Consider the following 27,683-nt stretch of genomic DNA (forward strand, 5'->3'; position numbering starts at 1 on the left):
CATAGTTTCTTGTCTATGGCAGTGCCAGTAGTATGCGGTAAATTATTACACCGCGTTTTCGTGTAGTTTGTTAATACGTTCAGAACTGTTCAAGACTAGTGGGCTGTACAGTAGGGTACACGTTGTCAGTCCGACACGTTTTCAGTCCGAAAATAAAATACACGTTTTTAGTCCGAAAAAACGAGTTTTCAGTCCGACACGTTCTCAGTCCGAAAATAAAATCCACGTTCTCATAAAATCCACGTTCTCAGTCGGAGCTTAAATATATACTGTATATATATATATATATATATATATATATATATATATATATATATATATATATATATATGTGTGGGTTGTTTCGGATAGAATAAGCTGAGGAAAAGGTGAAGAAAGTGTTTTCCCTCAAGGCAGTATGCTGTTTGCTAATTAATTTTTATACTCATATCCAGGTCTCGCATAAACCCCATGGGAGTCCGTGCACGGAGGGGGGGGGGGGGGGCGGGGGTAACCATTCCCTACATGCGCATGTATACGTTACGTTCGATTTATATATGTAAATCTGTAAATGTTTACATGCATCTCATAAAATTTGATTCGCTGTTCTTTTTATGTAGGTAACATTGAAAACGATATAATTAACATAAATGTTCAGTGACGGGATACAATATGAAAATAAATCTTTATTTGCACATAATAAATTATGTTCGTTACAAGTATATATGAGGACGCGATAACTTTTAATAATATTTTAATACCTACTTCTTTCTTTTTCTTTCTGGAATACACACGTCTACGCGGAAATATTATATTCAAAACTGAAATAATTAGTCATATGATACAAACCATTTAGACACTTTCAAAATTAATCATCAAAAAAGACGATTTGTTTCTAAAAGATCTCTCTACATTTTCCTTCAAAGCTTGCTTTGTATACCGTATATAGGCCATACTGAACCTTGCTCATTTTTATTAATAATATGCATATATGCAAAGCAGTGATAAAGCCATATGACGATATAAAATATCAATATGGAAAATTTATAAGAAAATTCCAAGAATAGATATATTTTCATCAAAGTATATTTACAATGCTTGTGATGATAATAATAATAATAAAAAAATTGTAATAATCTAAAGAGACAGCAGAAAACCTCCCCGTTTATACCGTATTATGTTGAGTTTATATATTGCCTGTTGAATCACTTGAATGGCCAATATGAACATTTCTGTCTCAATAGATACATCTTACTGAGAGTACAAAGGCCGCACACATGAGTTTGAAATCTCTAAACACCATAAAAGACAATTAAAAGGAACAACAAAAGGAACAACAAAGGAACAAAGGAACAACAAATGTGTTTCTTTAAACTGATCATTGTGTACAAATTATCAATCTTGATAGAAGCAACCACGGCTTCAAAATTCTACAATATTACAAAAAAAAGTCGCTCGCTTCAAGATTATTACTACCTCACAAAAAAAAATCATAGCCCGAGTTTAGTTCATTTTGTGCGATTACTGAATTTTAATTGTTCCTCTTGTAAACATATAAGACGAAATGCACCATAATCCTCGGCTCCTCGGTCGAAGAGTCTTGTCAAGTCAAACTTAACGTTACGTTAATAAATGAATCAATTATTGCTTGCCAGTGTTTAACGACAGGGCTTTCTTATAGCCTTTTCTGAATTGCATACAAGATGACGGTTGTATTATTGCTTATACGTATTGTAGAAGATGTAGAAAAAAAGTATCGTATATGAACAAGATTATCGAGTTCGAGGGCGAGGGGGATATAAGAGGCAAGGGCGGCGGAAGCACTTTCAATCTGGGGGGGGGGGGGGCACCGACATCAAAGGGCACTTTGCAGAAATTCGATTGGACTGATGCAGCCTTATATTTAGTACCCTTTATAACTCTTATTGTATTATCTTATTTGCGTATACACATCACTCCATCAACGCCCCCACCCCCCTTCAAGGAAAATATGCATACTAGCACTGCAATATCCAATGTGCAAATTGGGAAACAAGGAACAAGTTTTCTTTTGAGACAAAATGAGGTGAAATCATGCTAGTTGCTAATGTAGGAATCTTCCGAATAAGAGTTTATTTCTTGTTAATATGTTAACAAATTTTTTTCCATTCGAAATAGCTTTGAGTTTGACCCACAGAAATTCACTAAAAGTTAGGGGGGTAGCCAGGATTTGCAAATTTTATTCACGACTATCTGAGCGGAGCGCCACCATCGGTTGGCGCGGAGCGTACAAGAAATTTTTGGTTTTACAAACCCCTCAGATGGCCGGAAACGGCCCTTCCCGAGTGTTCATTCTGGTTCCCTGGCCTCTTGCTAACTTGAGACACCTCAATTTTTATGTAGAAAAAAGGGCACATTTTTAACCTGAGGAAAAGTGGGGGGGGCACGTGCCCCCTGTGCCCCCCCGGTTCCGCCGCCCTTGATAAGAGGGTGAGAAGGGGGTGAGAGGTGTAAGAGGGGAGAAGGGGTGAGGGAGTGTCCAAAATTACATCAGTTAAATGTTTGCTTTATAATCATTGCATTTAGAGGTCTTTATGATCACATTTTCAAACGTTCACGCCCCACCCTCCACCGTATAATAATAATAATAATAATAATAATAATAATATCCCTGCTCCTAGTATCCCTGCTCCTAGTAGAATGTGTTCAATTGTAAAAATAACAATTTACCTAGTTTGACGTCAGGTCTACGAGTCTATGTGTGAGTCTGAAGGTTCAGTTTATGAATGGGGGGGGGGGGGTGACTTCCAAGGGCAGTGGTACACTTAACTTTGGTATGAAGGGGAAAACCACAAAATCACCTAAAACTGCCCCAACAATTGGACCTTCTGTGCATTTTGTACTACATATTCAAGTATTTGAATGTTGTTTTATTAAATTGCAAAATATATATATATATATATATATATATATATATATATATACATATATATATATACAGGTGCGTATCCGGGGGGCGTTGGGGGCGCGCGCCCCCCGGGTAAGGAAAAGAGGAGAGAAAAAAAGAGAAGAAAAAGGGAAAAGGAGGGGAAAAAAGAAAAGGAGGAGAGGAAGGAAGGGAAAAGAAAAAGAAAAAAGAGAGAAAAAGGAGAAAAGGAGGGAGTAGAAGATAGTCAAGACCTCGGGAAGAGAAAGATCCCTATTATATACACAGGGTAGCCAGTGACAGATCAAGGATTACGGAGGGGGTGTGCGCCTCACCCTACCCCTTACCCCGACAACTCCATTTTTGACGTTTCCGTTTTTCCTCTCTCACTAATGTACTTGAACTCGACCGAGTCGTCGGGGAACATAACGCATTTCGGGAACGGGGCGACCGCCCCCCCCCGAGCAAATTTTCTTTATGACATCGCTAGTAATTTCAAAAAAGACAATGCTTAGATGCAACTTACAAGGCCTGGGAAGTGTCATTTCCAGCGATCTGGGAGGCATTTTCGGCCAAAATTTTTCTTGTACGCTTCGCGCCAACTCATGGTGGCGCTTCGCTTAGATAGTTTGCCTACAGGCTTCGCCCTCCCTTGGCAATTACTCGCTACACGCCTGTTCGAATTTGTAAAGCAAAGAGCAGATATAACATCATATCAATGAGCATTGATATGCATGTTCCACGATGTACAGCCTCAAAAACTGTCAATGTGTGTAGTCAAAGGCGTAGGAGCCAGATTGGATTTGGGGGCTGTAATGACTTGCCCGAAAAAAAAGCCAAAATTTTTCGCTCGCAAAGCGCGCATTCAGCATGTCGATGCCAATATCATATAGGCAAGATCGGTCATTACATTGTATATGGCATCGTGTACCGCACGGTCCGTCAAAGTTGCACAGTATACCGCCGGATGCTAATGTAAACAACCAAATGTCTTATGTAGATGGAGAAAAAGCATACAGATCCATTTATGTCAAAACTCTCTTTTACAGTAGTAATGTCGGCCAAGCTTACAACTTTATTTCAATTACCAAGGAGATCATTTTAAGCTATTCATTGCTATTTATTTTTCTTTCAGAAGGTGCCCAAAAAAATGGGAAAACAATTGGGGGGGGGGGGGGCTGCAGCCCCCGCCTCCTACGGGACCTACGCCTATGAGTGAAGTGTTCGGTTTCGATATACCTGATATCGGAAATATCTGCTATTTTTCTGTTCCTTCAACCAAGTTTTGTAAAAGCCATTATAAGAGGTTGCAATATTTCTACACCAATAAATTAACTGTGTCGGAATTTTCCAAAATTTCCTCACCAACATTCTTCATCATACTTTCCTCTACTCGTTCAATTTTGACCTGTCTGTTAGGGGTTCAAGGAGGTTTTTCTATATTGGTTGTCTATAGATTGAATTTTCTGCAACATTATGGGTATGTTTTCAAGTGATTTTATTCACGAGAAAAGTTAATTTTCAAATTCTCAACAAGTAATGGGCTTAAAACCTTGAAAAGTGGTGCTTTCGGATACTGTGGGCCGTGACGTAGAATAACCTACAAAAGCAATGATCCATAGAACATGCAATGAGGTCGAACATGATGTGTGACTGGTGACAATCTTCAAAAAGGTTATGGATACTTGGTTCTCAGGCAAAAGTGTACATCTGGTTGCTCATTTTCAAGCCCGAGAAGTGCCATTTCCGGTGATCTGGGGGTATCAAAACCAGAAATTTTCTTGTACGCTCTGCGCCAACCGATGGTGACGCTCCGCTTAGATAGTAATTCGCGCCCCCCGGGTTAGAAAATCCTGGATACGCGCCTGATATATATATACACACACATATATATACACACAACACACACACACACACATATATATATATATATAGAGTAGGTTGGCGTCTATCTTGGCGCAGAGTGCTCTATGTCCATTGAACAGAGCGTAATATATGTTGATACTAGATGAGACTAGTGGAACACTAGTAGTTGTTACTCGGAGTTTCACGCGTTATAGCGATCTTCAGACAACTGGTAGCTTCAAGATATGATATGATATGATACACCTCGTATTACGCTTCCACCCGAAGGTGCTTCAGCAGACTAAGGAAATCCTTAGTCGGAAATTATTGAGGTTCCAAGTTTTTGTGCGTGGAAGGACACCGGCGAATCTCGCCTTCTCTTTTCGAATAGTGCCCTGAAGTAACGAGGCAGGGGTGTGTAATCCTGCTCCCGGGACCACAATTTAACGTCCCCTCCGAAGGACGTGAGTACCGCTTTCCACGTGTAGCCACTTTCCTACCACGAGAAAGGAGCGGGGTGAAAATTGGTGTCAGTGTCGACACCGAGGTTTGAACCAGGGTAGCTTCAAGTTATGCTCCATGAATATATAGGATCCTCGTCGGGATTACCGGGGATTATGCGGTTGTTGGTGTATTGTTTTGCCGGTGTATTCTCTTTTGCGTCCGTTCTGTTGGTGGGTTTGTAAGACTTTCTTCGGTGTTCGGCTGTTGGTGTATTCTCTTTTTTGCGTCCGTTCTGTTGTTGGGGTTTTTTGCCTTCCTTCGGTGCTCGCTCCTTAGGTGTGTGTGGTTCTCTTGGCGGTGTTTGGTGGTTGGACTGGAGTTGTTTATGTAGAACTTGTTTTCGTGGCGACACTTCGATATGAGCTCTGGGCGTTTGTTCAGGAGGGTCCGTTTGTCTGCGTTGATAATGATGAGTTTTTCAGTGAGACAGAGGTTGCACCGCTTCGACTCGTTGCTGTAGGCTTTGGCTCTGCTGGCGATCGACCAATTGATAGTGAATGGCTGGTTGTTCTTTTTCAGCTGCCAGATGTGCTTCGAGAGTTCCTTTGCGTTTTGGTGTTTTTCGTGGTTGAGCGACATCTTGTGGTTACCGTATCTGAGCTTGAAGGGGGGTTCTGTAAGGCCGATGTATGTCTTGCAGTTGTCGGTGGTTTTCACTTCGGCCTTGTATATGATGTTAGATGCCTGGCAGTTTCCATTTAGTGGGCATGTGTCCTTTTTTCGGCAGGTGCAGGCTTCCTCTTCTTTCGATGTGTGGGTGGCTGCTATACGTTTGTTGTGTCCTTTGATGATGCTGGCGATGTTGGGCATGCAACCATATATATATATATATATATATATATATATATATATATATATATATATATATATATATATATATATATATATATATATATATATATATATATATATATATTAGAAAATATATTGAGACCTTCGTCAGCAATACTTGGCAGTCGAATGAAAAGTACAAAATGTAACACAATGAAAGTATGACGCTAGGCAAGTGTAAATTGCATTGATGGAATTAGTACCAAATAAACCATGACTATACAGGAAGCGGATTAAGGAGCAAAGAACAGATTACATATGTTTGTAACTTATACTTGTTAAGGGGCCGGCGATGTGAGACATAATACGAAAATTCAATCGATTTCTTTACTATCAGTTCGGGCTGTCACCGTTTATTGGTGGTATTATGGCATTAAAACTGCATGCTTTCATTCTTCAACTGAAAATGTGTATCTCATTTTCGGACTGAAAACGTGTATTTCATTTTCGGACTGAAAACGTGTATTTCATTTTTCGGACTGAAAACGTGTATTTTATTTTCGGACTGAAAACTTGTCGGACCGAGGGGTGTACCCCCCTTTACTGCGTGTAGGCCTTTATACAATAATACAAAGCTGAAAGTTTCTCCTTGATCGAATTTCCCCAACCTCGCCAGCCTTGAATTAGAGGGTGGCCAAGCGACTGCTTCACAGTCATAGCTACTATCGAACAAAATGGACGAAAGCAATTTATCTCAATCCGGAGATGCAGATGTATCAATAGCTGCAGATCCAACGGTTTGTGAATGTCGCACGACCTGTTGACGAAAGTCTGGGAAAAGTGCTTGCCCCTGTCGTATGTATGATCTCTTTTGTTCAGCTACGTTCATTTACTTTCTCTTGAATACGCCTCCATGTTTAGCAACCTTTCGTGCTTCAAATTCCAATCTCGATACTGTGTTACTGCAATCTGGCTGTATTCAAAATACGTACGAAAACACTGTGCTAACTACCTATCAACTTGAATATCCACAAAACTGACCAACGTACAGTAAACCATGGAGGTAAAAACACCTCCATGAGTAAACAAACGTACATCACCCGCGGCCATAGCGTTCACAATACACTGAGAATCCCTATATATAAAAAGGACCCCTTAAACATAAGAACCAATCCCTGATATCACATAAAAGGGTAAAATCACTATCATGTCCCAGGGTTCACTGAAAAGATACGGTCGCGTTACCTTAGGTGATTCGGGTGGGTATGATTGAAAACAACCTATAGGCTTGTCTAAAAGGATTTGTCCTGCAATGAGGATCCCAGTTTGTTGAAAGATAACTAACCAACAGTGAAAAATATAACGTTGAAAAAATGGCAAAGTTTCCCAGTTTTTTCTCCATCAAGTTTAAATAAAGCCCAACAAGGTATGAACCAACATAAAAAGGGCCTTTCTATAACTACGTACAAATGTCATCTGTATGCATAGTAGGAATTTGATATATCTATATTTTAGTATTTGTAATTCTTTAACCCAGTTTGTATATTGGAAATGCGTTTAAGTCCGATATTAATAGAGATATTAACCTAATACTTAATATTAAGTCACGAAGCTGCATGAAATTTGCAAGTCATTTGTTAAAAGTTACAACAACAAGAACAAAAAACAGATATATTAACGAAAAGGTCACATGGGTGAATTATTTAAATAAAAAATACATAAAAAGGGAAGAACGAAACAGCACATAACAAACAACAGAAAAGCAATTACGAAATATAAACAAGCTAATCTAGACCTCAAGACTAGCTAAATTAATTCCTATAATGACAATACCTAAAGGTATATAGCATCACTAGGAATGAAGAGGAAAACCGCTTCGTATGCGCCTGTTGTTATAATTATGAGGATTTGGTTAAATCTGTGTTTATTCTTACAAATAAAGACTATAAGCATGCTAGTTTTAAAAAACTATTAAAATCCATATTAGATGAAAAGCTCTATGGAGGCTGTTTTTCCAAGGTCATATTGACAATCGACAGAAGTCAAATATTGAAACCATATATAGAAGAAATCCTATGGCATTTAAAATAAACCAACTTTTTTTTTAAAATAAAAATATAGAAAAAAAATCCATAACCAATAATGTTCTGTAGAAGATTCATATATTCATATCAGGGCTGATTTGTTTGTCTTTTGTCAGTTTGTATTTGAGATACGGAAGTTTGCATTCTCCTTTTGCCTATATTTTTCACCCTTTTTTATTTTAGGTGAAACAATATTTACCATAATTAAATTTCCAATCTTGGGAATGGAGAAGACTTTCTTTGAGTTGTACTGGTATTTTACAGTGGTCTATATATTATACCTCGTTTGATGAGATATCAAGGATAGCATGAAACTGTATGGTGACCTCACATTTCAATGGCAATATAATGTGTAAATGTAAATGTGTAAATACGGCACGTGAGACATTTGACTTTTTCGAAACAGGAATTTATAACAGACTTCCAGGTAGATGGAATGGATCCATTTCTAAAGCATAAGAACACTTAAGATTACAAAGATTGTGTGAACAATGAAGGGGGTTAAGTAGACATCCTACACCCAGAAAGGAGTCTAAAGTTTAGTGGAAAGACAACAGTATATATATATATATATATATTTATAGAAAAGATAAGGACAACATGTAATGCCTTTAAATCCAACATAATATTAAGAATAGATACAACTACACGCTACACAAATTTTCGTCAGGTGTAAAAAGAGTGATTGAAATCACGTCAGTCTACCATACGCCTCCAGACTGCTCAAAGTGCTTGAACCCGGAAAGAAAAGCCATATCCCTATTGAGACCATGACAGTGTGAACGTACTCTAAGGATCAATTCGACTTCCTTCAAGCTTCTCTTATTATGGTCAGACAGATTATCCAGGATTGTGGCAAACTTTATAGACAGTCGATATTGTGTTGTGGAAGATTAAAATGTTCAGCCACTGGAAAACTGGCTTTGTTGAGTTTGAGATATTGCTTCAAAATCAACATCCATTCATTTTTGACTAGCCTAATGAATGGATCGACCTGGTCGCTGTGCGTAAGAACAAAGGGAATACGATTCTCTTTCACTTCCCTATGTTGATTTCTCCCTGGGAATTCTACAGATCTTATTAAGAGTTCTTTTCAATAATTTGTAGGGATAATTGCAATCAAGTATTAGTGACCAATTAGGGTGGTTGATTGACTACGAAATTGTACAGGATCAGAACAGATGCGTTTGTTCTGGATGGAATAGTTTATCCCAGCAAATCTATAGATTAGTTTAGTTTAGTAGAAAAAAGGGATCAAGAGGGACAGTCAAGTCCCCATCAAGGACCCTATAGGAGAGAAAAAAACAAAGTAACTGAAGACACAAACACCCAGACCCTATTACAATGCTTAAAGTGCTTTGATTTTGAGACAATAAACTATGCATGTTGGTGGCAACTTCCATTTAAACTAAAAGGTTTGTATGCGACTGCATTAAAACAATGTTGAGCCAGTCATGCGCGCGGTCTGCGCGAACTTGTTATTGATTGACAATCTTAATCGTGTGAGTTCCTTCAATATCTACAATATGTTACAGTTAGTACGGGTACTATATTTTAATTGAGCAAGATAAGCGTTTATATAACTTGATCGGAGCTATAAACAGATATAAGTTAGAAGTAGTATATATAGTCGACTAGATATTTTGTGTGTATTTGTTATATGCACCCGAACAGCGTGTGTACGCCTTTGGGGAGTCCAAAGTTTGTAAACAAGGGTCCCCAGTAGTTCAGCCATATGGTTTTAGATGTGAAAAGTTAGCGTGGCTTGGTCTGCTCTACTTTAGCTAGTATCTATAGGTACGTGACACTAAAAGTGCTTAATTTTAAGCGGGAAGTATTTCATTTTCAAAATCTATGATAGTTTAGTTTAGTTTAGTAGAAAAAAGGATCAGGAGGGACACTTAAGTCCCCATCAAGGACCCTATAAAGAGAGGGAAAAAACTGAAGACACAAACACTCAGACCCGATTACAACGCTTAAAGTGCTTGTCCAAAGCATTCTTAAACCCATTGACACTACTTGCAAGTACAACTTTCTCAGGCAAACCGGTCCACTCATTCACAACCCTATTAGAAAAAAAAAAAGTTATGCCGAATATTAATCCTTCTTTGTGACTTTTGGAGTTTAAGACAATGACCTCTGGTACAACTACTATTTGCAAAACATGAAAAACTCGGTAAAGGAATGGAACACGTAGACGTTGAACTTGGGCGACGATATGGGTGAATTTTTATTAACCCACTGCAGTCGCTAGAAGACAACCTCCCAGCCTACGCAACATATCCTTTTTAGGAGTCGTTTACCCTCCACCGAAACTTCCCAAACCCAAGGGGAATATTAAATGTGGTAATCCCTGATGTAAGGTCTGACATCACATGATCACGGACCCTGACATTCATCATTCATGCTCAAGGGGGGGGGGGGGAGTGTTTACATCCAGGCCCATACAATTGTGAAACTCCCTTTGTGATATATCTGATCACTTGCGTTCTCTGTCCTGATATTCAGTAAACTGGCCAAACCTCCACTCCTTAACCTCCACTCTTTTTCGTATACGGCTTAATAATCACAAAAACACAATCAGACTCAACAAAACCAGTTTTCCAGTGGCTGAACATTTTAATCTTCCACAACGCAATATCGACTGTCTAAAGTTTGCCACAATCCTGGGTAATCTGTCTGACCATTATAAAAGAAACTTGAAGGAAGTCGAATTGATCCTTAAATTCCGTTCACACTGTCATGGTCTCAATAGGGATATGGCTTTTCTTTCCGGGATCAAGCACTTTGAGCAATCTGGGGGCTTACGGCATAGGCGTACGAGGCGGGGGGGCAGGGGGGTAGACTGCCCCCCCAAATTTCCAGAGGACAAGAAAGTCGGGCAAAAGTCCTGAAAAATTCGGGCAGCCTAAGAGGAGAAAAAATATAGATATATATATATGTCGATACTAGATGAGACTAGTGGAACACTAGTGTTCCACTAGTCTCATCTATTATCAACATATATTACGCTCTGTCCAATGGACATAGAGCACTCTGCGCCAAGATAGACGCCAACCTACTCTACTCTAGATATATATATATATTTTTTTTTTTCTCTTAGGCTGCCCGAATTTTTCAGGACTTTTGCCCGAATTTCTTGTCCTCTGGAAATATATATATATATATAAATATACAGAAGCTTGCCCGAATTTTTTTCAAATTTTTGCCCGACAATTCCATGATTTTCTTTTATTTAGCATCATGCTGCCCGAATATTTCCGTGTAACACCATCGTAAGCGCAGTTCATCTGGGCTACCACCCTTTTTGCACGATCAATTTTTTTCTAACTAGTCAATTGTGTACCTGGACCAACGGCGGCGGAACCGGGGGGAACAGGGGGACGTGCCCCCCCACTTTTCCTCAGGTTAAAAATGTGCCTTTTTTCTACATAAAAATTGAGGTGCCTCAAGTTAGCAAGAGGCCAGGGAACCAGAATGAATACTCGGGAAGGGCCGTTTCCGGCCATCTGAGGGGTTTGTAAAAACCAAAAATTTTCTAGTACGCTCCGCGCCAACCGATGGTGGCGCTCCGCTCAGATAGTCGTACATACAACTTTGCAAATCCTGGCTAAGCCCGTGACTTTTAATGAATTTCTGTGGGTCAAAGTCAAAGCTATTTTGAATGGAAAAACTTTGTTAAGATATTAACAAGAAAAAAACTTTAATTCGGAAGATTCCTACATTAGCAACTAGCATGATTTCACCTCATTTTGTCTCAAAAGAAAACTTGTTCCTTGTTTCCCAATTTGCGCATTGGATATTGCAGTGCTAGTATAGGCATATTTTCCTTTGGGGGGGGGGGGGGGCGTTGATGGAGTGATGTGTATACGCAAATAAGATAATACAATAAGAGTTATAAAGGGTACTAAATGTAAGACTGCTTCAGTCCAATCGAATTTCTACAAAGTGCCCTTTGCTGTCGGTGCCCCCCAGATTAAAGTGCTTCCGCCGCCTTGACCTGGACACCCCCAACTGAGTGTATATAAGAAACATTTTCTTTTTCATGGATGGTGGGGGGGGGGGGGGAGTGCCTACAAGCCTAGTAGTACAGGTTTATCATATTCTTGTTACATTTTATACTGTTTTGTGAGACAAATTGCAGTCTCACCCGGCACAGCGACATTATCCCGCCTACGTGTCGTTGAACAATGTATGTTTTTCTGGAGTTAGCTGAGTACTGTGTTAAAATAATAAATAAGGTAACTAAATAGGAGCTTAAAAAATATACTGTCCCATTTTTCCCCTTCAAAGTGATGTTACCATTTTTTCTTCTTCTAATTTACCAAATTTTTGGGGAAGTGTAAATTTCTAAAACGTGAGATTATAAAATAAAGAATGTTTAGATGCAACTTGCAAGGCCTCAGAAGTGCCGTTTCCGGCAATCTGAGAGGCATTGTTTGCCAAAAATTTTTTTGTACGCTACGCGCCAACCGATCGTGGCGCTCCGCTTAGATAGTGTCACGGGAACTTTCGGGCACAAAAAGTTCTGCCCCCCCCCAAACTGAAATGGTCCCGTACGCCTATGGGCTTACGGTATACTAACGGGATTTCAATCACTCTTTTACACCTGACAAAGGACCAGGGTGTCCGAAAATTTGTGTTGCGTGTAGTTATATCTATTCTAAATATTATGTTGGATTTTTATTTCTATTCAACATGTGGAACATTTCATCATGCGTATATATATAATACGATTTCAATTATATATATATATATATATATATATATATATATATATATATATAGGAATAACGGAAAACTGTTAAACAACTATGCTGCATTTAGAGAAAGGCTGGATCTCGAGTGAGATACAATAATAGAATTATAGGTACGTGATTGGAAGTAAAACAGCCAATGTTTGGTTTTTGCAGAGCTTTCGAGCAAAACTAGCTCTTCTTCAGTGCATGATCACCGAAAGTGACAAGGAGTAGCAGGAATTGAAACTGTTTTATAGAGAAGATGTCGGCATGGTTGTAAAGGCAAAGCGACTTATTGATTTCTGCTGAATTGAGCAGAAGTTTTAGAAATTCGGATTATTTTAATCCGCGCCGGATTATTTTAATCCGATTCCGTCGTAATTGTAAAGGAATTGTTTTGGTTTATCTGGGACGGCAAATCGTTTCTGATGTTTAAACCGAATGGTGCCGTGGTCTTTAGGTTTAGTTCCCAGAAATTTTCTTTCGCTTTCCTAGATTTATCTGTCCAAGAATCGTTCTGGTCAATGGCAATAACACGCAAATTCTCAATTGAATGATTTTGGAGATTGAAGTGATTTGCAACAGGTTGGTAGATCTTTTTTGTTTTGATCGCCGATCTATGTTGTGTCATTCTCATTCTAAGAGTGTTTTTTGACTCTCCAATGTATTGTAAGTTACAAATATTGCAGTAGATGAGGTAAATGACATTTTTGGATAGGCAGTTAATTTTGTGCCGAATTTGGAACGTGCGTTTGGTTTGGTTGCTCTGAAAGGCCCCGGTCGAATCGACAAGTAAGCACGTTTTGCAATTTTGTGTACAGGGCGATGATCCTGTAGTTTCTGTTTTGCTTTCCCCTAATGGGGTATCATCCCGAAAGGATGCCCGAACTAAGATATCCCGTAGGTTGCTGGGTCTTTTAAAAGCGATGACAGGTAATTCTGGGAAAACTGATTTCAGGCGTTCGGTGCCTTGAAGTAGGTGAAAATTCTTCTGAATGATATTAGCCAGTGGTGGGATACCAGGGTGGAATTCAGTAACCAATGGTACCCTTTTGGAACTGGTTTGACGAGTTTTGTACGTCAATGTTTCGGTACGGGGTTTGCTTTTAGCCTTTTTGATGGCATTTTCAATAGTACCCCGAAAATACTGTCTGTTTAGGAGGTGTTGTGACAGTTCTTTAGTGCGTGAATCAAAATCGACTTCAGAGGAGCAAATGCGTCGAATGCGCAACGCTTGACTGTACGGAATATTTCTGGTACAGTGACGTGGATGGCAACTGCTTGGTAAGAGGTATAGTTGTGCTTGTTCGTGGGTTTATTGAACAAGTCTGTTTTGAGTGAACCATTTTGTAGGGTCACGGTGGTGTCCAGGAAGTGAACGCCATGTCCAGAAAAATCAGCAGTGAATTTGATAGTGTGATGAAACGAGTTTATGTCATCAATGAAGAGTTTTAGATTTGCCTCACCATGGGTCCATATCATAAAGATATCGTCAATGTAACGTAACCACGTGTGTGGTTTCAAGTTTTGTCGAGATAAAAATTCTTTCTCGAGGTTTCCCATAAAGATGTTGGCAAAAGACGGTGCCATTTTGGTACCCATAGCGGTGCCATGAATTTGGAGGTAGTGTTTGTTGCCAAATACCAGATTATTGTTGGTCAAGATAAGTTGCATTAATTCGGCCAATTCTTTCTTCGTGGGGGTTTTGCCACGTTTCGGTTTGAATGCTTTTGTGCAGGCCGAAATGCCCTCTTCGTTAGGGATATTTGTGTATAACGAAGACACATCCAAGGTATACCTAACAGAGTAGATAAGGGAAGATTTTTTATTTCCCCAATTTTCCGGATGAAATCCGTAGTGTCCTGCACATAGGACGGTAGGGCCGAAACAAGAGGTTGGATGAGGAGATCCACGAATTTGGAAATTTTTATATATATATATATATATATATATATATATATATATATATATATATATATATATATATATATATATATATATATATATATATATATATATATAAGGGCAAATGAATATATAAGGGAAAATGAATATGCTTACCAATCTGATACAGGGTGCTGTAGGAGTAGTTTGCATACCAAGCTCCAGAAAAAAGGCAAACTGTAATTGTCATAAACAAACCGAAGATGCAGATGACCGTGTTCCATTTGGCTCTTCTTTTATCTCCTATTGACGTTTCTATTATCGTTAAGGCCAGTTCTGTTCTCGTTGCAATGATCGACTCTATTGTTTTGCTCATATTGTCAAACCATTGAATTGCGTTGACGCTCCGTTGTTCAGGTGTCAATCCCGTACATACATTCTCATTCTTCATTACTTGAGCTCGTTTTTCCGACAAAATGTCGGTTTCTACATTCTTCTCAACTAGCTTGTCCTCATATATCTCAGCCAGTGTTGATTCATAAGCGAATGCGATCAATAGAAGTTGTTCTCCCTGGGCATGAACTCTAGCAAACCATTCCACCGATTCCCTAGTTAACTGACACGACGTGTAATACTGAGTACCCAATGCTCTGGCAATACCAAGGAGATCTGTAGCTTGCAATAACAAGTCTCGAGCTACGATGAGCGACCAAAGTAGTCCACCGTCTAACTTTGCGGTAAATGCAATGTCACCATTTATGATTCCAACATTAATTGATGTGTAAAAGTTCACATTATCTTCAGGAGTTACTGAACGGTTATCTACTCCCTTTCGATGTCCAATAATTGTTTCCGTTAACTCATGTAAACTTCTTATGGTCTCATTTCCAACAACAATTTCTGGAAATTGAAAATCAGATGACTCTTTGATTAGGGTCAGATTTCCGTCGGTTAGGTTACGCGCGTTGTCTAACTTTATTGTCTGCGGTTCCAAGGACGTGTTTTCTGACGAGCCTAGGATACCAGTACTGAGCCCACGTTCGACTTGCAAACATGCCACTAAATCGGTTGACAAGGAATTAATTTCGACGGCAGTTCTCGTCTCGTCTGCAATTTTAACAACATGGATCGTTTGTATCGCTGTCACACAGGAAAGAATAACAATTGTAAGTAAAGGGAAGGCAAGCAGAAGTAAAATCTTCACGAAATCTTGTCTCACCGAATTTTCATGCACGTCTTTCAGAATTATACCGAATCCATTCCCCGATGATAAACCGCTAGCGATACTCCCTGTGTCTTTAAAGTCGGCAGGCGATTTTGGTAAGTTGAGTCTGCTTCCGGTTGAGCCAATCATAACATCAGGCAAGGGTGAAACAGAATTCCTAGTGGAGCCCATCTTGAGTAGATGTACACAATAATATCAGTCACTGCAGCCATAACCGGAAATCGTCTGTTTTCAAATGAATCATCATGGGTGAACACTTGCTTATAAACCTCGCATTTAGTCTACCGAAGGTCGATCACTAAAATTACACACATAAGAACAATATCAACGCACTGTGCTAGGTGCCGCGGATATAAAAGCATCGATGTTTATGAATAGGCCGAAATTGAACAGGTAGATAAATAATACTTCACCAACTTGTTTTATTTGTGACTTTAACGCACGCACTGTAAATGGTCTGGATGAACTTATTCCTTATAAACACTTTCGTTTTTTTGCCTGCAGGGCGGTATGGGAAATTTTAGATCAGATTTTTCTAAATTTCAAAAGAAGAATTAGATGTTCTGCCGGGTATTTGCACTTCGAGCGTGTATAATGAAAGATAAAGAAACTAATAATAACGGCCACCTACTCATCGAATTTGTGTGCACAAGCTGTGATTTACATATCGTGAATGGTCTATTCGGTTTGAAATTGAAAGTGTTTAATTTGAACTTATGTGTTAACTTGTGTGTTGTTCAATAGAGATCTCTCCCTCACTGGCTCTTTGTCTCCTTTGTCCCCTGACTTCGGGGTTCTTTCCTTAATTCACCCATGGCTTTCTATTCAATGCTATTGTAACAGTTCCTCAATGCTATTGTAACAGTTCCCCACCAGCGTCTTTTACTTAGGCTGAAGAGTATGGGTGTCAATGGGAATTTACTGTCTTGGATCGAGAATTGGCTTGGTAATAGGAAACAGAGGGTGGTAACTAAAGGCTGTGCTTCTTCTTAGCAGGACGTTACTAGTGGGGTTCCACAAGGGTCTGTTTGGGTCCCTTGTTGTTTGTTGCCTATATAAATGACATCAACGGAGATATTTTGTGTACAGCTAAGAAGTTTGCTGATGACACCAACTTGTATTCTGAGGTCTCTTCAAAAAAGCGATTCCGAGAAGTTTCAAACGGATTTGGATAAGGGTTTTCCCTAGTCTCAGGGATGGCAAATGCTTTTTAATATTGATAAATGCAAGGTAATGCACATTGGTAGTAGTAACCAAAAGTATACCTATAATCTTAATGGTGTGGAGTTACATGAGGTCTCTGTTGAAAGAGAATTATGTATCTACATTGACTCATCTCTGCAACATTCTAAACATTGTCTTGAAGCTACTAAAAGAGATAATAGGGTGTTAGATGATCAAGAGGAATTTCAGTTTTCAGAAAGAGGACATCGTAGTTAGGCTTTATAAGCAGTTGGTTAGGCCTCATCTGGAGTATGCTGTGCAGGCTTGGAACCCAAATTTTGCTAAGGACAAGGAAGTACTTGAAAAAGGTCCAGAGGAGGGCTACTAGGATGATTAGTTCCTTAAAGAGTGTTCCTTACTAGAGGCGGTTACAACTGTTGAATCTCACCACACTGGAGCTTAGGAGGTTACGTGGGGACTTGATTCAGGTTTCAAGATTGTGTATGGTTTTGAAAATTTATCCTTTACTGACTTTTTCATGTTTGCTAATAGTAGTTGTACCAGAGGTGATTGTCTTAAACTCCAAATGTCACAAAGTAGGATTAATATTCGGCATAACTTTTTTTCTAATAGGGTTGTGAATGAGTGGAACGGTTTGCCTGAGAAAGTTGTACTTGCAAGTAGTGTCAATGGGTTTAAGAATGCTTTGGACAAGCACTTTAAGCATTGTAATCGGGTCTGAGTGTTTGTGTCTTCAGTTTTCTTTTCTCTCTCCTATAGGGTCCTTGGTGGGGATCCCTTTTTTCTACTAAACTAAACTAAACTAACAATATTTCACTTATCAACCATTCCCTGGCTTAACAAAGACAACTGATCCTCCAAAAAACAAAAACAACAACGTTGTCTTTTCTTTGATAACAAATCTATTATCCCCCGCAGGACCTCTTGCGAGGTCGATCAGGGGTTAAACTTCTTTACTACTTTGGAGTGGCGGGGTGGGGGGGGGGGTGGTGGGTGTGAGCAAAATTGTTAAAGCCGACGTATTTGAATATTTTTCATCAGATAATCATAATTCAGTTTTATTCACATTAAGAGAGTAGGTATGCAACAATGGCATCGTCATTTTGTTTTCTTCAGCTGGTTACATTTTGTTTTTTTGTTTCTTTGTACTTTGTTTCTTTTCTTTTGTAATCTATTTTAAATTTGTAACTGTCATTTGTATTTGTTTTGTGACTGTTATACCTCCAGTGAGGTCAAACAGAGAGACAATAAACTGAACTAAAGTATACAAATTGTCGAGTATCCCCTTCGATAACTATTAATTAATACAAGGTGACCTAGTAAATTGCTCAATATAGTCTATACGACTTTCACTGAACTAAATGAGACCTCGATTGTGATTACATTTAGAGATCATCTAATAATGTCAATCTTTTCAGAATGTAGTCTTTTAACTACTCCTTTTAAGTAAGATCATTTAGTGAGAATCAATAACTTTAATACGTTAATGATAACATAAAGAAATGTTTGCATTAGGCCTATTTTTTTTTTTTTACAAACAAATAAACATTGACATCAAAGTTGTATCAGCGTTTCAATCATCCGGTTATTTTAAGGTTTTTATTTGTATTTTGCGTGATTTCTGTTTAGAATTAGCTGCAACAACTCTACAGTAGTGTAATGTCAAGAAAAACTTTCAACATTTACTATGCAGTGCAACATGTGAGCATCTGGCACTATATCAATTGGACATTTTAGTATGCTAATATTATGCTATGTTAGTAGCAAATTAATATAAACCACATTTTGCTATGCTAATAAGATGCTATGCTAATAGCAGTGTAATACAAACAATATTTTGGTATGCTTTTAAGATGCTACGCTAATAGCAACATAATACGAACGACAATTTAGTATGCTATTAAGATGCCATTTTAATAGCAACGTAATGCGAACGACATTTAGTATGCTATTAAGATGCTATGTTAATAGCAATGTAATACAAACAACATTTTGGTATGCTTTTAAGATGCTATGTTGATAGCAAAGTAACACAAACATTTTAGTATGCTATTAAGATGCTATGTTGATAGCAACATAATACAAACAACATTTAATATGCTACTAAGATGCTTTGCTAATGGCAACAATACGAACGACATCTTAGTATGCTTTTAAGATGCTCTTTGCTAACAGCAACATAATATAAACTTAGGCTACATGTGACTATTACGAAGAGTAATAACAATCATTTTCCTTTAAAACAGATGCAGTATTAATTAAACCAATAACTGATATTACTATAAAATGTAAGTGCTTTTTCTCTGTGAGATCTCCCACTATAAGGATATACCTGTTATATAATGTCATAATATTGAAGTCAACATAGGCATACGAGGCAGGGGAAGACTTCCCCCTCCCCCCCAAAAAAAAAATTCAGTGGACTCAAATTCGGGCAACAGTTGTTGAAAAATTCGGGCAGCATCGGGACAAACAATAAAATTCAATTTAGAATTAAAAAAAAATCATATATTGAGAAGGTTTTATTATTCCTGATTCTAGCCGGAATCGCTCCCGAAAAAAAAGAAAGAAATAAAACAGAGAAGAATAAGAATGAGAATTGCTAAACATTTAAATCAGTTCCAAGCTTGACAGCGATAGCACTATTTTGCATCCAAGCCAGCTTACATAAATAGAAGTTTCTTACACCCCTCCCCCAGGATGGCATCCCTACTGCATGAGGTGACAAAGGATAGGATCCACCCCTTGCTGCCAACTATTCTAGGCAAGCCACTGCTTACAAATGACATTTGCAGTCAATCCTCCTCGCAACCGGCACCAGCATGCTTCCTGCAGTTTGTGTAGTAAGTTTCAAAATTTGGGCAATAAATTTCTGCCCCCTCAAACTGAGACGGTCCAGTATGCTTACGGTCCAAGCCAATATAGAACATTTGCTGATGATGAGATGATGAAGCATTATCAGTCCAATTTCTTCATTGATGATGATGGTGGAGAGTGATTCCTAATGACCGCTCTGAGGATCAGGCAGTTGATTCCAAAGAACAGAAGACTAGCCAGCCAAATATGTAGAAATGTATTCTGCCCTTGAAATTCCAGCAGATATGCAAAGTAAAGCCAGATTGCCTGAAGAAAGAAGTAGAAAAACAATAGCCATGTGAATTAAATTCTGGTTCATAAAGGACCAATAGATACTCCGAAAGGCTTAGGGGCCTTTCATTATTACAAAACTTACATACCATGATCAATACTCCAATTCCTAACCGATCGACACCACTTCACTATTTTAGTGTTTCATGGATTAAATCATCAGGACGTATTAATTGCACAAGTAAAAATTGTTTCTTAAAGCAGCATTTTGTGTCCTTTTCTATGGTTTTTCTCAACCTCACTGATTCCACGATGCCATAAAGACATACATAACTAGCTTATCTATACAAATCTTACTTCAGATGGTGGCATAAAAGTCGAAAAATTTACAACTTTCAACTTTGTTTTTCTCGAAGATATTTTCCGTTGGGATCCAAATAAACCTTGCCCATAATATGAATATTTAAAAGCTTCGAACGTCATTGGCCAATACGTAATACAACACCATGCTTGATTTGTGTAGATTGTCTATGGTAGTTGTACCAGGGAGCTGTTAAGAGTCCAGCTCGCTGGTTGTACCAAGTTACCAACTCGACGTTTTGAATCTATTTTTAGCATTGACTCATAACTAAATCTGCATCTCTGATTGGTTGAATTCAAACTAGTGGGTTGGGGAACTGTGTGCGATTAATATTAAATGTGTAATTTGTCGGTGGACACTTTCCTCATTATCTGCAAATGTCCATAATTACTCACTAATTAACGCTTTTGGCAGGGAGAAAACTTGGCTTATATCTTAGTTTGCTGTTTGGGATTGATATATATAAAAAACTTGATGGACTTCCACAAAACGCAAAATGCTGCTTTAACAAAAATTTGATTATTATTATACAATTTGCCTCAAAATTGTTTGAAAAGGAACTAGAAAGAAACTGATCACAAGAACATTTATGTGATTTTCTCGTCCAAATTAGACTACAAAGCAGTTTTGGTATTGAAACGGATAATAATAGCTGACTAGTTGACTAGAGAATTTACTCAATGGTGATTCCTAACAACACCGTGAATTTGTCCATCCACAGCAGCCTGCAAAAGTTGAACAGTCAACAACTTTTTAGACTGTGGGATCTATTTCAACACTATAGAACAATGATCCAATCATTGAAATACAATATCTCATCTTGATTGTTAGCTGTCATTCGAAAATAGTTTGGAATCATTAGCCTGTTTATGAGGCCAGAACTCACACCTCGGTCGTCCCATCGATGTATCTCATTTGAGAAAAGTCACATTTATTGTAGAGATTGTGCTAAATTTGAATTCAAGTAAATATAAATGAGCAATGTGATATGACCCACTGCAAAACACTCTCTCTATTAGCTACATGGACTATTTATGTCCTAAGTAACCACACAATTTGATTTCTTCACTCATGTTCAGTAGCGTTGACTATCTGAAACTGTTTGCATACTTGCAACATATAATAAAAGGAAAGAATATCAAAATCTGTTAATTTTTATTTTTCCAGAAATCAAGCAGCAACAATAACATGGAGATTTAGCAGGAATAACTCAACTCTTAACTCATCTAGAGCATTGTGGTCAAGTGGTTAAGGCAGTGGACTGGTGATCTAAGGTAAATTGCAAGTTTGAGTCCTGGCAAGACCATTATGTTGTGTCCTTGGGCAAGGCACTTTATCTCCATTGCCTCTCTTCACCCCAGGTGTATAAATGGGGACCTGTGAGATAAAACTGTCAGTTGGGAGCTGTTTAGCTGCTGTCATGTTATGTTCGACAGGTTATCTTTGACCAGGGTAATATTGTGATGCGCCTTGAGCACTGTTATCCGTGGATATGTCTGCAATTTATAAATCCTCAATATTATTAATATTATTATTATTATCTAGCGAAAAAACACTGTGTAAAGTGGCCATGTTATTGCAAAAATTAAGAAAGATGAATATTGTCTTCCCACAAAGGAGATGGGGTACCCCATTAACTGTTTTAGGCACTCCCCTGGGGCATGACACCTTGTCCTCCATTCTTTAGGCAAAATAAGGTAACCCAAAATGAAACTACAAATGCCAAATTAATCAGCTAGTATCATCAGAACTTGATGATTTGATTTAGACTGATACATACTTGTCCAGCAAACCATGCAGCAGCCAGAAATCCACCTTGAAATCTTGACATCTTCACAGAAGGAAGGATCACAGGAAGAAGTGTCAGATACCACAAGAAATACTATGAACGAATAAAAAAGGAAAAAGTATTCTGTCAAGAAGCAAAATCTGTCACGAAACTTACTAAGCCTGGTAATTGACAGTGTGGTGTAGCAATACGAAAAAGGTGTTCAGGAATGTGGAGCCAGAATTTTTTTCTGAACTTCCGTCCCATTTGATATTGAATGCTTAACCCAAGTGCATGTCCCCTTTCAATTGATCAAAGCCATTTTGGGATCACGAGACAGTTTGTCGCTAAAATAAACAGCAAACTACTGTTGCAAATTGATGGAAAATGATTTGCAATTGATTCTACAATATAAACGGATTTCCGTTAACACATGACAGGACTAATTGTCTTTTGGAGCAACCCAGGTGTATAAATGGGGACCTGTGAGATTAAAACTGTCAGCTGGGCGCGGTTTAGCTGCTGCCATGTGGAGGGATTGTCTCTATGTTTGACAGGTTATCGTTGACCAGGGTAATATTGTAAAGCGCTTTGAGCCTTTGGGAGAGGCGCTTTATAAAAATATGAAAGTATTATTATATTAGTGACATACTATAAAATCACAGCAGTTGTCAGTCCCTATGGTTTAAGTCCATTTTGTTTGATGTTTCATTCCAAATAATAACAAATACATTGATATCTTGAAAACTCACTATTTGTATTTTGCATCTTAAAATAATGAGTACTAATGAGTCTAAGCGACATGTTCCTCTCAATCCAACAGAATCATTCATTACTTACTAATACGTAATGTGGATTCGCTGGGTAAGTTTATGAGGGATGGGCAACATCATTTTGTCTATTACAACCTTCCTTTGAAAATGATCAAATTACTTCAAACAGTTACTTTAACATAACCAACTGCCTTTTTTTTTGCAGGGACCGTCTTTTCAAAGTTTAATAGAACCAGGGCGGCATGCAGAAGGGTTGCAGAATCCTGTGACCCCAATGTCAGTTTGGAATAATTAATTCCAATCATCTTTCCTTTACTTACTCAAAACATCATTATCATCGCACCAGGTATTTCAGTAACCTATCAAAGCAATCCAAAGAATTTTGTTAACACGTTAACATGCTTACCTGCGAGGTACAAACTTTGTTGAAAGATACAAAGACAAATGTTTGCAGGAACCAACAAAATGGAAGGTCCTCGTAATACTTCATTGCCATGACAACGAGTAAAATTGCCTGGGGGATGAAAACCACCAAACTAAGAAATTTCTGCAACTGTGTCCAAGCTGACGTCAGATAAAGCAAGTAGAAAAATGGAGAGAAGTTATGTCTCGTGTCACTTCTGGTCAAATGGTGAAGATAAGTCTCCTGAAGAAATTCCCAGCCGTAACTGTGCAAATGGTAAAAAGAAAACGTGAGACAAAAAAAAATTAAATTGCAAGTTAAAAAGCAGCATTTTGAGTAGATTGGTCAACTTTCATTTCAAAATAATATAGAATTTTTTTCTGCCTTTGCATGTGGTTTACAGGAATGGGAAGGGAATGAGTACAGGTATTTACACTGAGGGAAAGCATTGCATCAATGGGAAATAGAAGTGAAATCCCTAATCACTACTTGCAAACTGGAATCTTTGGTCACATCGATGGGTAAATAAATTGCTCCAGACGGTTCCATTACTACCCCCCCCCCCCCCCTCAGAACTGATATTAAATTATTCACTTTGACTTACCAATAATAAAATCCAACTGTCAGGAATGAAAAGGTGGTCAGAGAAATCAAAAAGAACTTAATCCTTTCCACATTTGGTCGGAATAGTTTAAGGATGTCTTGCAACGCTTTCCACGTGGTCCTGTTGATAGTAGCGTCTTGGTTTTGAGTTTCACCAGTGTGTCCTCTTATTGATAAGTACATTGGGAGGGCATAGGTGATAGGATAGATTTTAAAATGGACTGATATAGCCCAGACTATTGCACTCAATGCGTATTTCCCTGATACGAATAGGTCCAGAGTTGCAAGCACTAGAAATGACATTATCGACTCAGCATTCCCACGACTGGACACGACTAGAGTCAAGGGATTGAAGAGCCATAAAACAAGTGAACCTGCGATCAAATATTTATTCAAAGTGAGTCTGCTTATAATACGATATATAAAAAATCCTGCTAAGAGATCAAAGCAACAGAACAGAAGTTTCCCAAATGTAGAATGTAACCAAATGTTCGGTGTAAGTAACCAGGCCAGCAGGGGTGTGTAGCGATAAGTCGCCCTCTCGTATGGTGAATGACCCTGTAATGAAAATGCAAAAAAATTTGACAAAGCAAGAGAGACTAATATGATGCTGTTTATAAGTATATCAATTTCATCAAGGAATCATTTACGTTAATTTGAACAATAGGATGAATGCTTTCTATTGTATTCTGGTAGCTCACAAACGTTTAATAATTGAGATACTGATATATGAGTTAAGGCATTTACATGTTTAAACATATGCAATGACTGATTTATACAGTTTACAATTACCTCAGTGTAAAATATTATCAAGTAAATTGAAATTAGTTTCCAGTAGTACTGCTATCTATGTGAGTAGTAACAATACTAAGTCAGTGTATCATATAACTGTTCTCATGCAATCACAGGGAGTATTGCTGCAGCTGTATTAGCACAAAGAATCTCAATTTCAACAAACTTTATAAATATACTGTGTATATACAAAGTAAAGCTGGTTTAAATACTCCATCAATCGAATCACTCGAGATGCTTACAAGAAGGGATAACCCATTGCAGTCTTCAAATGCAAAGCATTAGGCTACTCATGACTGTTACAGTACATGTTTAACTTTAAGCCCCGGTGAAGTAGGCAGGGCCTCAAAGCTTTACATCCCAAGTAACAAACAGCTGTTGACAAGAGACTACTGTACTTAAATACCAAGCAGTGTAACATGATTTCCAGTCTCTCAGAATTGAAATCAATTATTTCAACCATTATGAACAACTCAATGATTCATCTAGCTACCATGGAAATTTGTGAGTTAGACAATTAGCTGTTCAAACTGGCTGCATCCACCATATGTATGCAATATGTTATGGGGGTATAAACTTAGTTGAAATTGTACCACTTTTGAGAACAAAAGGTGGCGCAACATCGATAATCTCAAAGCAGCATATAAGTAATGAATTTTATACAAAGATATTAACATTCTTAACAAAGGTTCGGTTCTGTCAGCATCGTAGCAGTGTAAAGCAATGACAGTCATAACCAATATTTCACTTTGAAAAATAATTTAAACTTTTAAACATAAAGGTAGAAATAATTTATTTTTATCACTGTATGCGTTTGGATGTGTACGTTGCATTAAAAGTACTTAGTTGGTTGTAATATGACATACTGTACCTCCCATGCATATCTAGCAGCATCTGTGAACACGCTGTAATCAATGTCCGTGTACTTAACAAGCATCACCCTATCCTGCCATTCTCCATAAACAATGAGGGTAAGACGAGTAAGCAATGCCAGACCCAGTAGAACAGGTAGGGAGGTAATGGGAGGTAACATGGTCAAATATTCTGCTTGGGTCGATTTACTGTTCTTGCAATTTCATACTTCAGACCTGAAATGGAAACATGAATTTTTATGAGAATTATTGACTGCATGGTCAATAAAGGAATGGAGGAATTTGCTGAAATTTGCAGCAATTTTGGGTGGACATCTTTAAATGGTATTTTCCAAATCTATACACTCTCTAATAATGTGGAACTATCTCGTATAATAAGAAAGAACAGACTTTTAACGATTAGGAAAATTAACGAAAGAAACTCACAATTGATTGATTCTACCACAAAATAATTTTGAATTGGTACTTTGGAAATCTACACACTTTCTAACATTGAATTAAACGAGAGGGAATAAAGGGAGAAATATACCCTAGAATATTCTGCTGATAGAATACCATTTAGCAGAACGCTCTTCGACAGAAGCAACACGAATGCTTGAAAACATTGCTTTCAACCTTTCAACCTTAACAATCGATTTAATTGTCACCCGTGGCATTCGCCATTTTTTTTAAATTTCCACAGTTCCCACTTGTTTTCGTGACGTAGGGCGAGCCACATATCGCATTTCAACACATACATTTCCTACGCGCCATTCACAATAACTATAAAGTCAATATGTAATCAAATTTTTCTTCAGTAACACTTTCTGGGCTTGGGAACTTTGGAAAAAAAAGAGAACATGGATGCAATTTGACTTGACTGCTTTCAAATCTAGCCTGAATACACAGTGAAGGAACTGAGACAAAGAGACCAAGAGCTTGCTAAATAGATTGCATCTGTGGCAGTTACTACGTGATGCTAGTATACTGCCAACACTAGTAGCAGTTCTGCGACAGAGGGGCAAGCCTGGTGCTTTTGTACGTTCTCTTTTCTCTGGAAACCTTTTCGCATCAGGACTAACATAATATAATTTTCCATTCCCTGTTCCTTCTTCCCCTCTCCTGTTTACACAACCAAATGCTTGGCACTCCGGTATTTTGCACCAACTTTCGAACAATCTCCACGAGCAAGTGTACAATTCATATCCAGATAGGGGAATTGTTTAACTTACAATGTGCACGGCACGCTGACATCATTTTTGAAACGCACTTGTAACATAATGCCATGGCCTCCAACACAGTAGGTTTAGGGGCAATAAGTCAAAATACTTAACTTTGGCCCTATGGCCGTCAAAAACATACTGTATGTGCTTAATGCTGATGCTTCCTGCGTACGTTGTGTTAAGTACTTGACCTATTGATATCTATGTTCTCTGAACTTAGGCTACCATTACCTTGTCCTAACTTAGGCCTAGCCTAGTTAGTTTGCTCTGCAAGTTACAACTTTAGGTCTATTTTCATTTGCAAATAGGCTAGTTAACAGCAACTGTCTCATCACCGCCGTGTAAAGCATACTCACAGACAGAGAGCTACCCAGTCCAAGTCTGTTGGTTATTTGCTTGTGATCATGATATTCATAGTATTGTTTTGTTGTGCTGCAATGTGCTGCAATGTGTGCTGCAATGCATGGTTTTATAATGTAGTCTAGGTATAGGCGCCTTTTGATATTACGTAATAGTTTAGAAGGGGACTTCCCGTCCATTCAACACACGCCGCCCGTATTCCAAGGGACTAATCACTGTGTAAAGACCAGTGGGACCAACTTACTGTACTGCTGCAAATGCCACCATCAATGAAGTTTAGGACTACTTTACAGGAATCATTGAAAGCAGGAATGTGTATGTAAGTATTTAGATGTCAGTGT

General features: G+C 38.3%; 3 protein-coding genes across 4 annotated transcripts in view; 1 reads left to right on the plus strand and 2 right to left on the minus strand.

Annotated features, from left to right (window-relative positions):
* LOC139965329 (uncharacterized) overlaps nucleotides 1-16,567 on the minus strand; it is a 46,664-nt gene extending 30,097 nt beyond the window's left edge. Inside the window, exon 1 of the mRNA XM_071967572.1 lies at nucleotides 14,889-16,567. Coding sequence (XP_071823673.1) covers nucleotides 14,889-16,107 — 1,219 coding nt within the window. The 5' untranslated portion in view covers nucleotides 16,108-16,567. The remainder of the gene's footprint in view (nucleotides 1-14,888) is intronic.
* Nucleotides 16,568-18,270: 1,703 nt separating this feature from the next.
* On the minus strand, nucleotides 18,271-27,465 carry LOC139965335 (GPI mannosyltransferase 1-like). Its single transcript, XM_071967582.1, has 6 exons — nucleotides 27,339-27,465; nucleotides 25,780-25,996; nucleotides 24,118-24,674; nucleotides 23,517-23,778; nucleotides 22,350-22,451; nucleotides 18,271-20,244 (listed from the first exon to the last, which is right to left on the minus strand). The coding sequence occupies exons 2-6, from the start codon at nucleotides 25,939-25,941 to the stop codon at nucleotides 20,080-20,082; spliced, it is 1,248 nt and encodes a 415-aa protein (XP_071823683.1). The 5' UTR covers nucleotides 25,942-25,996; nucleotides 27,339-27,465; the 3' UTR covers nucleotides 18,271-20,079.
* Nucleotides 27,466-27,525: 60 nt separating this feature from the next.
* Nucleotides 27,526-27,683, plus strand: part of LOC139965327 (GPI ethanolamine phosphate transferase 1-like) — a 32,252-nt gene continuing 32,094 nt past the window's right edge. The window contains exon 1 of one of the 2 annotated variants that reach the window (XM_071967569.1): nucleotides 27,526-27,661. The gene's annotated coding sequence lies outside the window, so the exon portion shown is untranslated. The remainder of the gene's footprint in view (nucleotides 27,662-27,683) is intronic. The other variant, XM_071967571.1, reaches the window with a different exon arrangement.

The sequence above is a fragment of the Apostichopus japonicus genome, chromosome 3, assembly GCF_037975245.1.
Source record: "Apostichopus japonicus isolate 1M-3 chromosome 3, ASM3797524v1, whole genome shotgun sequence".
Lineage (NCBI taxonomy): Eukaryota > Metazoa > Echinodermata > Holothuroidea > Aspidochirotida > Stichopodidae > Apostichopus > Apostichopus japonicus.

Excerpts from the sequence above, each read along its gene's own strand:
- LOC139965335 (XM_071967582.1), bottom strand. The coding sequence starts at position 25,941 with ATGTTACCTCCCATTACCTCCCTACCTGTTCTACTGGGTCTGGCATTG. Across the intron at positions 24,675-25,779 it reads CTGCTAGATATGCATGGGAG|GGTCATTCACCATACGAGAG; the intron begins GTACAGTATGTC and ends TTTTCATTACAG. Across the intron at positions 22,452-23,516 it reads ACAAAGTTTGTACCTCGCAG|TATTTCTTGTGGTATCTGAC; the intron begins GTAAGCATGTTA and ends ATTCGTTCATAG.